This window comes from Mercenaria mercenaria, chromosome 7 (assembly GCF_021730395.1).
Source record: "Mercenaria mercenaria strain notata chromosome 7, MADL_Memer_1, whole genome shotgun sequence".
In the NCBI taxonomy this organism is placed as follows: Eukaryota; Metazoa; Mollusca; class Bivalvia; order Venerida; family Veneridae; genus Mercenaria; species Mercenaria mercenaria.
Window position 1 is genome coordinate 28,142,625 of NC_069367.1, and position 14,003 is coordinate 28,156,627.

The 14,003-nt window shown below is 34.0% G+C and overlaps 1 protein-coding gene across 1 annotated transcript; it reads left to right on the forward strand.

The window, feature by feature from the left end:
• Positions 1–1,936: 1,936 nt before the first annotated feature.
• LOC123554486 (uncharacterized) lies at positions 1,937–13,389 on the forward strand. The gene is made up of 5 exons (XM_045344685.2): positions 1,937–2,095; positions 3,905–4,028; positions 6,688–6,877; positions 11,020–11,278; positions 12,734–13,389. The coding sequence occupies exons 1-5, from the start codon at positions 2,008–2,010 to the stop codon at positions 13,051–13,053; spliced, it is 981 nt and encodes a 326-aa protein (XP_045200620.2). The 5' UTR covers positions 1,937–2,007; the 3' UTR covers positions 13,054–13,389.
• The last annotated feature ends 614 nt before the right edge of the window (positions 13,390–14,003 follow it).

Here is a 14,003-nt window from a genome sequence, read left to right on the forward strand (position 1 = left end):
GTCCTATGTTGCTGTCATCCTGTCATTTTATGTCTTTTCCTTTTCCAGTGTTACTGGCTCTTTTATTACACAAACTGGCTCTGCATTGCAAACAATTAATTTCATGCCACTAGAATTTCACTGGTTTATTTTCATTACCGACTTCCAAACTCTTATGAGATTGTAGCAGATTCGTTAAACCAGAACACTGTTATCATTATCATTTTCATAATTATTCTATATTTATAAAGCACACTTCTCAAACACATATACACTTTTAAAAGTATTTTACAAAATACATTCAAACAGTGCAAGCGATTACGAATTTAAGAGAAAAAACAAGGCTGCCATATTAGAATAAGAGATATTAATATTAAAATACAGATGCATAAGCACACAAGACAAACGTAAACGCATAATAAAATTGAATTAGTTTTAGGATGAAAAAAAGCTTGTTTTGCGGTTTCAGATGTATGGGTCAGTTTGTGCAAGCTTGTAAAAGGAAGCCGACTTTTAAAAGCAGCCAGAGTGTCATCTTTCCTAATCTTGAAGGAAAATTATTTCTAAAGCTTGTGGCCTCCGATGTCATACATCACGGTTTTAGTTTTTTGCGCAACTAAAGACAGTATCTTCTTTAGGATCTATACACTTTTATCGGAGATTTATCATGTTGTCGGCCAGAACTTCAAACTGTACCCTGTATTTTCACTCTTAACCAACAAAACTCTTTCCGTTCGGCGAGTGACGGAACGTCCTAGTAATAACACGAGCTGACGTGTTAACGAACTATTGTAATTTATCAAGTGGAGTTTGGAATACGACTCGATCAGGCGTTACTTTAGTCTAATCTTGAGGTTACCAGGCAAATGACAAGGTGGCACCACTGGTAACATATCTGTACTTAATGCATAATCTCCGTAGCTGTGCCTATCCTGCCCGGCTCAAGGAGTTTATTCACTGCTCCATATCCACACTGATATCTAGTTCTGTACCAATATTCCTAACACATTTTGTTGATTTTATCACAAAGTCACCGACCTTTATTGGAATGTTAGCAAGGCAATTTGAGTTATGCTTTGGTGTGAACAGCATTACTTCTGTTTTATCAGCATTGAGCTTCAGCACGACCCTCTTGACGCAGCGTTCAGACTACAGTATACCTTTTAAACACAAGAATTGTATGCTCACCCGTACCTTGTATATGAGCAGTAAAACATTTGTCTATAACACTTGAGACAGCAAAATGTCTCTAAACAAATATAGTACATATCTGATATTACATGTTTTCATTTAAAATTTAAGCTAATCAAATTTTTATACCTAATATATGTATATGTCATCATTGTTGCCCCTGGTATATTTTTTCTGGCAAAGTTGTTTTCGTTTTATTACGTTTAATTAACGCCGTCTTTAACATTATTTCTGTTTCAAGCGGTGGTCAAACTATCTAATCAGTTTTGCTTAAACAACAATTTCCTTAGCTGCATCACATAGATGCATGACCTTGACATTCTGTCTTCAGTCAGTCATCAAGGAGAACAAAACCTACCCGGAATACGAACAGATTTACCACCTGAAGGTAGAATATGAACTGGATGGCTTTTGCTTCTTAAATTTAATTTCCGGACCTATGATATTGGCGCAAGGATAAGACATCTTCTAGTTCTTTTAAAACTATATATATACATATCGTCCGTTAAAAGCCAGAAGGAGCTATCAGCATTCTTTGTACATATGTGGATATCTCTTTCTGGCTTTCAACAGACGATATATAACACAAAATAACAAAACAAAAAGAAGAAGTTATATTCTTCCGGGGACACTGCCGGTCAGCTGGCTATTTTAACTGTTTAATTACTCTTAGTTGTTAAGAAGGTAATAAACCTGTAATTGTCATATTGTCACCTAGAAAGCTTTATTTCTCTACCGAGATTGCACGTTGTACTATAAACGAGACGTCAAGTCATTTATCAAACGTTAGTTCCCGTCCCGTACTTACATTACGCTGATCATACTTCATACGTTAACATGGCGCGAGCTGGCGTGCAGTGGGCTCTTGTAGTCTTTGGAATTTGTTTATTTTCTGAACTAGTCCAAGGCGCTTTTTATAATGTTGGTAAGTTTTTTCTTAATTTTATTACTTAACAGTATTTTGCATAGTTTAATTTACATTTTCTGTAACAAAGATTCTTTGTTTCTCTTTTAATGTGGGACAAATGCATTCATATTATGCATCATTCTGGAGAACTTCAATTGCGGTAATAGAAACTGTTCTTCATTGCCTAATATCTTGATTGATTTTGAATTTATTAAATTTTTAATCAAAAGGCGATATTCATATAGGATTATTTATTAGGACATGTCTCTTTTAAAAAAAAAATGAAAATGCACAAAACTATTTTTCTTTAATATTTCATGAGGTCATTTTTTTTAAGAAAATACTTTTTTGTCATAACAATATTAAAGTCGCCTTTAAATTTCAAACCCTTCCTACAACATTTTGTACCAGCCTTTAGACTTAGGTTTAACATTATATCTATAACTTACGACGGATTTGGTCGGTCAAACACTAAATATAACAAAAAAAATAAATCCGTGTTTTCCTATATCTTTTTGTTCCTACTATTTTAATTTACTTACTGTTTTCTTTCAAGTTTTATTAAGGCTTAAAACAATTGTTTGTTTCCGGTATCCTAACCTACCCTAATTTTTAAGGCCCGACCCAAAATGTTTTTATGGTCTTGGAAATATTTTTCAACTGCAAAAGTGCACTTTTTATGCTTTAAACATGGTCAGTGGTGTTATAAATCAACTTACTGATGCTCTAAAGGCAAAACCTCCTTATTTGTATTCATTTTTGATACAAAAATAATTTCCGAAAAAGTCCAATGAACGAAAGTAAATTGAAAAAAAATATCGATCTACCTACCCTAATTTTTTAACATGTTACAGTAAACAAACAATCTTTTTTAGGCCTAACGAACATTTACATTTTTCGTCAATATTTTTTAGTTTACGTATCTAATTTTTACGCATTTACGAATCAGAGTACGATGGATGTAATTATGGTAGCAATTATATTTGAGAAAACAGAATAACCTACTAAAAATAATTGTGTTTTGTGGTGTATATTTATCAATTTATTATCAATTTATTATCACTTTTGGTTTTGCGGACAACCACATGTTATAGATCTGAAGCTTGTTAAAAATATACGTGTTTTTGTCTTTATGCATAGTATAGTGCACCTAATGATAATGGCAACAATTCATACATTGCTTTACAACTAGGTATCTTTGTCTACTCCTTACCACCCACCCCAGTTTTTCTGTATTTTGCATGTACATGTATTTATAATATACTTGTTGTTTGATGTTTGAAGCAACCCGTAAATAATATTGTTCCGTTCAGCTCCTTTTTGTAGTGGGCATACTTTGTGATGCTTGACTCTGGCTGTGTTTTTGGGTGCACTGTGCTTCCGGGAAATCTACCCTTATCTTTTATCTTTTGTTTTCTAAAATTATATATAATGGTAAGAGAGGAATGTCTAAATCCACTTTACGATTCGTGTTGCTAATTTACATATTTTATAGGAAATTTTAGCATATAATTTTTTTTAAAAGAAGACGTAACGTCGATAACGGATGGAAATTTACTGAGCCATTGCAGTTCTTATGATAATTGCTACAGTATCAAGCGTCCATATAACTGCATTACATCCGAAAACGCTTGCTATTGATGCAAATCATAGCAAACCTCTTTGTCGTAAACAAACTTGCTGCAAAATGCATTAATTTAGTAGCTGGCGTTTCCATTTTGCGGCCAGTACCAAGACGTATTTATTGCCTGATATCTAACTGTAATGATTCCCTCCTATCACTGCTGAGTTATTAATATTCACGATAAGTGTCAATGTCTATTTCAGGCGTCAGGTACAAAGTGGCTCTCAATGTTTATTCTGGTAGAGAAAATCCTGACTGGGAAATAGATGAGACAGACCCACTGTACGACAGAATTTCATGGATGGTCAACGAAGGCCCTCCCACCCCGTAAGTTTTTTAACAAACAAACAAAAAATGTTGAGTATATCATTTTCTATAAAACAAACGTAACTGTTATCATAATAGTTTTTAGACCATGCTTTGCCCAAAATCCTGGGCCCATTTGTTCAAAACTTTAACAGACTGTTAAACTAATCGCCTGTTAAATTTTGATTCAAAATACTAGCCTTTGTGGGAAACACTAGTACAATGTTTTAATTTTACTGTAAAGACAATTTAATATGCATAATCCTCAAGTCATACATTTGTTTCTCTAAGTTTTCTAAAATGTTGAAATATTACTTTAAAAGTTAAACGACTGTTAGCTTAATCAACTGTCAATGTTTCGAAAAGTTGGGCCCAGATAAGCGCAAAGCATGATAAAAAAATTCTGACTATGATTTACGTTAGTAAACGAACAAAGGTTTGTGCGCGAAATAATTGTATTTTGTTCTTTATTTATAAATAGTTACAATATGTTGATGTTTAAAGAGACACTAGCATGGCTAAACATAATATTATATATATGAAAATGTCAAATATGCGTATATCATTACTTTATTGCTATGGCAAAAATCCATAAATCAATCCGGAGAAACAAAAAAAAGCAATCTGAGTAGAAAAAGCAATAATCAGTCGTTAACACTAAATATAAACTTTTAGTTGTATTCTGTTTATTGTATATTTAGCGTTTCTTCTTCGAAAGTCTAAACAGTATATATACAATGTAAATTTTCATGTTTTTGACATTAATACAATTGTATCAACATGCCTCTAAGAAGAGAGGTACGGGTCATTATTGTAAAATGCAAGCATAAATACATGACGACACATTTTGTGTGTACGAGGAAGATGATAAAACTGTTGATGTTGTTTTTATGCCCCCGAAGGGAGGCATATAGTTTTTGAAACGTCTGTCCGTCTGTCGGTCCGTCGGTCTGTCAGTCTGTCCGCAATTTTCGTGTCCAGTCCATATCTTTGTCATCGATGGATGGATTTTCAAATAACTTGGCATGAATGTGTACCACAGTAAGACGACGTGTCGCGCGCAAGACCCAGGTCCGTAGCTCAAAGGTCAAGGTCACACTTAGACATTAAAGGATAGTGCATTGATGGGCGTGTCCGGTCCATATCTTTGTCATCCATAGATGGATTTTCAAATAACTTGGCATGAATGTGTACCACAGTAAGACGACGTGTCGCGCGCAAGACCCAGGTCCGTAGCTCAAAGGTCAAGGTCACACTTAGACTTTAAAGGATAGTGCATTGATGGGCGTGTCCGGTCCATATCTTTGTCATCCATGGATGGATTTTCAAATAACTTAACATGAATGTGTACCACAGTAAGACGACGTGTCGCGCGCAAGACCCAGGTCCGTAGCTCAAAGGTCAAGGTCACACTTAGACGTTAAAGGATAGTGCATTGATGGGCGTGTCCGGTCCATATCTTTGTCATCCATGGATGGATTTTCAAATAACTTGGCATGAATGTGTACCACATTAAGACGAAGTGTCGTGCGCAAGACCCAGGTCCGTAGCTCAGAGGTCAAGGTCACACTTAGACGTTAAAGGTCATTTTTCATGATAGTGCATTGATGGGCTTGTCCGGTCCATATCTTTGTCATTCATGCATGGATTTTAAAATAACTACGCATGAATGTGTGACACAGTAAGATGACGTGTCGCGCGCAAGACCCAGCTCCGTAGGTCAAAGGTCCTAAACTCTAACATCGGCCATAACTATTCATTCAAAGTGCCATCGGGGGGCATGTGTCATCCTATGGAGACAGCTCTTGTTTAATTAAGGTACACAATTAAAGTGCAATTGTATTTTAGGTAGGAATTTGAATTTTTGACGTTTGTTTGTTTACTTGTCATGCGCAAAATCCAGATGCAGACGCAGTTTGATAAATGAATATATTGTTTTGCTCATTACCGCAAATGCTAAGTCTTTTTGTTTTACAAAATATTTTTTTTAAAAATCATGATTTATACTTGAAAGACAACAATGGACCTCAATTGTTTATGCATAAAAATGACAGAAAGCATTTTATGACGGCTTGTGTTTTATTGTGCCTCATTAATGCCTGTGAAACAACTTATCTTTCTTTGACGTGTGAAATTCCTGACAGGGGTTATGTTTTAAGACACTGCTGAAAACTTACTTTTCTAACGTATCATTGTTGTCTGGTTTTCAACTGAATTTTCATATAGCTATTTAAAAGTACCTTTGTAACTTGGTATCTCGAATTCCAAGGGATCGAGCGTTCAAAATTCAACATCAAATTATATTTTGTGCACGTGTCTTCGGGACGGGACTATAAAATGTCTTCGAGATAGTCGGGGTTTTAAGAAAAGCGAGTTTGAGATTTCGATTTTTAATTTCATCTAAAGCTTACGTCTCTACGACCTTTACACTTACAAATGAATCGCTACGAAACATGTCACAGACAATGTGATATATAAAACATATTTACTATATAGATATATCAATTAGAATTAGACCATGACGTTTCCTGCAACATGAACGAGAGTGTCTTATCATGTTTCATTAAACTGCTGCAAGCGCATATATACATATCTGCATAAAATAAAACATGTATTCAGTGCATCTAAAGCATCTATATCCCGTATTCTAAGATCTAAAGAAATGATTAACTTTTTGCAGGCTAGATGATAATCTTGGATACGAAGGGTTTGTAGTTGAGGCTACAAACGCCATGGGACAAAAGGCTTGGAAGACCGTTGGCCGTCACACAAACCGGAAGCTCGAGTCCATGTTGTTGAGGTCATGTCCATCTAGTGAAGGCCTCAGTCAGCAAGTGATGAACCATGTTTATTCTGGCATCATTGGCCAGGTTTGTTTATTTCTTTCTCTTTCATTTCTCGAGGTTTGAGGTTTGTGTTCAGATCCCATGTCAAATAGCATCCTCATCTTTCACAGGTTAGAAATGGTCCTGATACCGTGATAGTTCTCTGGTGTGTGATAATTGGTAAATACACATAGAAATTCCTTACATTCTAGCAAACGCTTTGATATAAAGTAGGTGACTGAACTTACCGCGTGATGAAATGAAAATAAACAACAATTAAATGCAATTTCGTCACGTGTCTGCCACTTATCCTACCGATTTAATTTATTTGAATCACGGAAGTTATGTTTTGGGCAATCATATAGCAATAAAACACAGCTTAAGTCTTACGGGGCACGTGTTAACAAAAGGTGTACAAAAATATATAAAACATATATTACTTTATGCAATTTGCAACGTTCGCTGTCCTCTACAAACGCCCTTAGACGATATTTGCAAATAGCAGTACGAACGAATAACTGCCAAAGCTTTAGAAAGGGAATCCAATTATTTTACGAACTAGAGAGGTTATTGTAATTCCTACTACACTACATAAAATAATCACCTTTTTTATCGAGTGGTTACTTTAATAACTATATTTTCAAGCTATTGAACTTAAATCATGAATTGAAATCGGTATTTGTACGAGATACTTCCGTTATGATTTTTTAACTTTATGTATAAAAGAAATCAGTAGGAAATGAGTCAGTAGGGTTTAGGTCATGTATAAATGTACTAAAGCGTCGTGGGAATTACTTGTTACACATTGTGTACATCATGACCGTACATATGTTTCTTTGTGAAACAAGACAACTACAAGACATAAAAACCTTATCTTTAACATGCATGATTCTATTGTGTATCTCAACATGTACACTATTTTTTTCTGCCGGGATATTCAAATTTTAACTGTTTTTCTGTAGACAGAATGACTGTGGCTGTGTGTTTGGAGAATTCAAAATGCAACATTTAATCGCCTTCAACTGTTTAAGAGATTTACATTAAAGGCAAATGTATGTTTTTTATAACTACATACGAAATACATTTTTGTTACATACAATGTTGCTTATACAGTGTCTGCAAGGTCACGACTGAAACGTCAGACGGTTTTCAACATTTAAAGTAACATCATTTTAAATCAAAATTTAAGTAAAAATCCATTTAATGCTGTTATTGTTATGAACAATTAAAGAGCTTGCACAAAATTATGTTAAGAGTTGACAAGCTTCATCAAATCAGTTTAACTTTGCTAAATTCATGAACTAAGTGTGTTTGTAGAGTTACATTCACAATTAAAGATACATTAAATCCAAATTTTATATGTAAATTTATGAATAATTAGTTCATATAGTTTATGTAACAAGTTTATGTATTATTAATAACAGGTTAAATAGCTAATCACAGTATAAATATGTACTACTACTAAAAGCTGGGGTTTTTTTTTAGATTAAGGGAAATATTATCAAAACACAGAAATATTTGATAAACGAACAACATCTTAACCAACCCTCTACCTTAGCATTACATGTCCTACCGTACTGTGCTACACAAAGGATACTTACATTATTCTCAAAAATTTGCCCACTTTGAAACAGAATGTCATTTGTAAAGAAATAAAAATAAACAGTTGCTAAAAACTATGTTCAAACTAGTTATGTAAAATTTCAACACTGGGACATTATTGCAAATGCATCAAAACAAAGACATGTAACAATTCTTTGAATATGGTGAGTTTTTTAAGGCGTTAAACTGTCCGAAAGTGTGGCCCCTTTATGCAGTACTTTTTACGGAATTCAGTGTATATATCAGTCACTGGAATTGTTTTGTAGAGTAATATACCTGTTTTATTTGCTTTTCAATGTGAAACAACCCTGTCTTTCTATAATTTGGTGTTGTTTGATTTTTCTTCTTCTCAAAATGTAAGGCTAAGCGTTAACAATTCACTGTTACTGCACGACATTAAATTATGACTGTAGTTCTATATGCAAACTCAATTCGCATACTAAGTAAAGTTAAATACACTTGTTAAGGATTTTATACATTTGAAATAAATATCTCAAGACGATAAAAAAATTAGTGAAAAAAGGCCATTGGATTGTATAACAGTGATGGAACGTCGTGCCTGGGAACATTGTCTACCAGTCACGTCATTCACACCCGTCACGCTCTCTTGTACCGGTTTCCGGTTTAAATTTTATGAGCAATGAACGGTCCAGAAGACCAGGGAAAGCAAACCCAAGCTCAGTTGTTCCGAAGTTTACATCTTGCAAAACTGTTGGGCTCCTTTTCTGCACTTTCGAAAGTTGCTGGCAGTTTTCTAAATTGTCACTGGACGCTCATGTATTGTCATATTACGTGCAGTAGTGCTAACCCGTCAAGATGGCTGTCAAGTTGTCATTTTTGACAGTTTCATTGACTAGATGTAGGACATACACATCAGTCTAAAATTTTCCTTTTTCATGCAATTTTAGGTTAAAACACGGTTTTGTTCTGAAATGAGCTGAAAACAAGACAAAGATTCCATGAAAGAAAATGGATCAGTTTTGTGTCCCAACTAATATTTATGCGCAGTGACTCAAACGACACCATCTTGCTTTTTAAAAACATATTTATGTAGCAATTTTAAAAACAAGTTTTATCACACAGTTATCAATATGTATTTGAGACCGTCACGTACGTTATTTTCAATAACCACAAGACAGACGTAAAATAGAAACCCTTAAAACGGTGGTTGACACTACGTTTATCAAGAATCAAGCTTTTCTGTGTAGAGAATATTCTAGACCTTTTGGATCATTGGGTACATTCAAATTTAATATATTAGAATTCCGCTATAAAAGAATTCCGCATAAGTCAATGTCTGGAGACGTGATGGATGTGTCACATTTCCTTACCTCTAATGAACAGACTCGAACAAACAGTGTTTGCTATTTTTTTTTTTTTTTTTTTTTTTTTAGATTTAACACAGTCTTAATAATAGCTTGATGAAGTTGAAACTGAGCTTGCATTGAATTTCACTTGGCAGCAATTTTAATTTGTTTAGTCTATCAAACCTAAAGTTAGTCTTTGAAATTTCTCCTGACTGAATGGCTATACACCAATGACTGGCGGAAAATAATCAACAAGATCAATGTTTAAGTCCATCTGGCAGTAAAATTGATTTTTTTTCAATGATATTTTCAGGTTACATCTTAAAGCATGTAGTAATAGGATTTATTTTCAAAACATTTTATTGGCTTTCAGCATGGATAAAGCTAATGTGTTTTCAAATAAACTCATTTGGGAGACATGCAACCACATAATATATCTAAAATTATGAATTGCCAAATACAACTTGAAGCTTACAAAACACTAAACACAAAACAAATCCTATATCTAAATTGGTAGATATATTCTCGAAATGTAGGTAATGAGACAAGTAAATAATAGTAAATATTTCGGTAGTTTTGATTAAAAGATTTAATTCAATGAACCAAAAAAAATCTATTTATGAACAAAATATGGAGAATACAGAAAAAAAAATTAAAAAACGAAGAAAGATATGAAATGTTTCACCTATCAGAATTTGCGCGATTTCATTTGCCTCTCTCAAAAGTGTTTTCGCAAACAGTTTACTTTTTAACGTTTTATTTGAAGTTTTTGTTGATGGAAGCGCTCATGTTTTTTTTTTTAATTTCAACCAGTAAAATATTTAATTTAATGTCAATTTAGCGGGATGAACTTGAATTAGAAGATAATGTTTCCTTCTTTTCTGTAGTAGAATCTAGAAAATATACAGATCTAAATATGAACCGCGCCATAAGAAAACCAACATAGTGCATTTGCGACCAGCATGGATTCAGACCAGCATACGCATGTTGTTCGCTTTCAAAGCCTATTGCGATTAGAGAAAACGTTAGCTAACAGCATGGATCCTGACCAGACTGCGCGGATGCGCAGGCTGGTCTGGATTCATGCTGGTCGCAAAAGCACTATGTTGGTTTTCTCATGGTGCGGCTCATTTATATATATATATATATATATATATATATATATATATATATATATATATATATATATATAGCTTCATTTCGAGTTTTTTTCGCGACACATAATGTCCTAGCTACTTATAGAAATGAATTAACTGGTTCTAAACATCTTTATTTCAGTACCGTAAGAAAGTGCTACCGAACTCACCAATGGCAAAAATAGTAAAACAGCCAATAGCTCGTGTTTCCATAACAACGAATAATGACGATGACAGTAGCCATATAGTTATCAAACAAAGACTTTACAGAAAGAAGCGTCAAGCACGTGTCTGTTCTACAAGGTTCCAACCCGAGAACTGGAATTATGGCCAGGTCCAGAGACGAAATAACTGTTATAACTACGCAACAAACATAAGGACAGACACTTTTGCTCAACCAGGTATGAAATTCTTCTTGGTAGAACCATATCTAATGACGTCAATGATGACGTAAAAGTATAAAACACATATGTTTAGGTTATAGATCATTTATTGACTTTCCAATGCAATGACGGAACGCAGCGAAGTGGATGCAATAATTTAGTTTATTAGACGGTGGATATATGCTCTACATCATATTTATAGTTAAGAAGGTAATACTGTAAACAACCATTAGCAACCAGCATATTTGCCCACTAAATGTCTGTTCATTAGTAGTGGTGGATACACTTCATAGGTATTGCGTAAACTTACATAACAAACCAGTATGTGAGTCAAAACCTTGAAAGTCTCTGTTGCAGATTGGATGTTTAGGTTAGTGGAACTTTAAGCCAGTCTTTTGTAATTGTATACATCCCATCCCTCAGAACACCACAAAAACATTTAAATTCATTATATTATTTATATCGTTCGAACCATTATCACATGGCACAGTAGGATTTTGTCACAAGAGGTTCATATACGTCTTAGTTTTGCCTTCTTGCCAAAATGGCACATTAGTGTCATAATTGTCGTCTTAACAATTTTTTGTTGCTATTTATAGTGAGGTAATAAACCTCAATAAAACCCCCCAACGGAAGAACGTGATGCAAATACTTCATTAAAATCTGGATAATAATAATCATATTGAAACAATGCTATTGTTTTACATATATTTCATGTAAGATGCATGCATATGATATAGCGAATTCTACTGAACTGTTTTCTGATCATTTTCCTTAAGTGCATAATAATGTTCTGTTGTGAAAGCCGTAAAACGTATCCGGGTACTTGGATTCAGTGTTGTTATACTTTCTGGTCCTTTGGGGTCATGGGAGTCCACTCAATATCTTTGTAAAAGAATTCCGCAAAAGCCGGTGCTAAGGGGCATGAGGAATGTTGCACATTCCATTACCTCTCATGAACAGACTCAGTCAAACCAAGACTGTTATTATTTTGCTTGGTTTCATTCTATGTTTCAAAAGAATCGTCTTATAGATTTTATTAGTACTGTTAATATTACAATTGTTAATTTAGTTCAAGTATTGTGTGTTCCTTTTAGTAAGCAAATTCATACAAGGTTAAATTAAGAAATAATGTATAGAAAAAACGTGTTTAAACGTTATTAATACATGAAAAGAGGTTATTCGTCCGCGGAATAATAATTTCACGGGGGCGTAGCCCGAGTGAATTATTCTGCTGACGTATAACCGATTTTGAGTGTATTAATTTAAGTAAAACACGATTTTTCTATACGTTTTTACGATTCTTATAAGTCCTTTATCTAAAATAGTAGAAATGTATAGTAGTCGCAACAAAAACATTAATGTGAACTCACGTTAACGTGACGTCATTTAAGCGTAAGCGCGTTTTAACAGAAACAAGCATATTAGAATACACATTAATCGCTTTGTAAAAGAAAACAATTATCATTTCAGGTAGAGCTTCTGGTCAGAGGTACAGAATAACTCAAGCCGGTCCGGTATACGCCGCAACTTTAAGAGACGGTCTCACGCCACTTAACGGTCCAGACGCTGGTTCCGAGTGTCTTATTGCCCTAGTAATCTGGCCAGGAGAGGATTATCACTTCCTCCGTTTGGATAACAATGGTTACTGGTCCCAGAAGAGCGGCAGAACAGAAGCACGAAATGTTGATGACAGCGGTGACCTAATTACTGACCCAAGGACATGTGATCGAGGACCATACACAGTCTTTGCTGGCTGGTTAGGTGTAGGCCCCCGTGCTAGTATTCGATAAAAACGTTTACAGTAGCAATAACTGTAGACTATTTTGTTAATCTATCTATTTATTTCAGTATGTTTATTTAAAGACTAGTAAATATTTTATAAAATTGGAAAAATCTTAAACCATTTGTAGTGGAATCTAGTTTTAGATATTGTGCTAATCTACAAAAGTTATTTGGACAAATTTATCTATGAATATTATGGCCAAACTAACGATGTTAATTCTTTATTGATTTTGTCCCATGTACATGTAGATGTCAACTGATAAATTAAAATAGATAAAATTATTATTTTTGTTGGGAATATTGTTGTTATATGTTTTATATAACAAATAAAATATGAAAAGTTATGTTTAGTCAAGTTATTGTCTTTCGGATAATCAAAATTGCCAGTGCTTATCTCGTTGCACTAGCTTTCTTTATCTTTAAACGTGATAATTTAAAATGGAAGATTTTATGCGATGTATTTTCATATTGAATAATTAAAGTAATAAAATGCTAGTTATTACATTTTGCAAAATTATGACCCTTGTTTTCTTAAAACATAGGAAATGATCAAATATATTGGAGAATTAGCTGATAAAGTAAAAGCAAAAAATGTAGATATTTCAAAAAAAAATCTTTGAAAATATCTTCTAGCCGGTAGACAGACTAGTCCATAATTTCAGATTTAAGTTCTTTCTGATGAAACGTCGAAACTTATTTCTTTACCTGTTGCAGTTCCACACAACCAATGCCTTTTATACTTAAGATGGCATCAACGTCAAAATATTATTTCCACGCACTAAATTTTTAACAGGCTTTTTGACTGGCTGTTGAGCTCAAATTTGCGACGGTACAGCTATGCACATTGTTATGCCCTTGAATAACTGAACAAAAGCAGCATGACGGCAATGTGGACTCGAGTGTAAAAGTCGTGTATACCTTTTTGCTGCTCGCTCTATCACAGTGAGGAAATGTACAA

Excerpts from the sequence above, each read along its gene's own strand:
- LOC123554486 (XM_045344685.2), top strand. The coding sequence starts at position 2,008 with ATGGCGCGAGCTGGCGTGCAGTGGGCTCTTGTAGTCTTTGGAATTTGT. Across the intron at positions 4,029-6,687 it reads AACGAAGGCCCTCCCACCCC|GCTAGATGATAATCTTGGAT; the intron begins GTAAGTTTTTTA and ends AACTTTTTGCAG. Across the intron at positions 11,279-12,733 it reads AGACACTTTTGCTCAACCAG|GTAGAGCTTCTGGTCAGAGG; the intron begins GTATGAAATTCT and ends TTATCATTTCAG.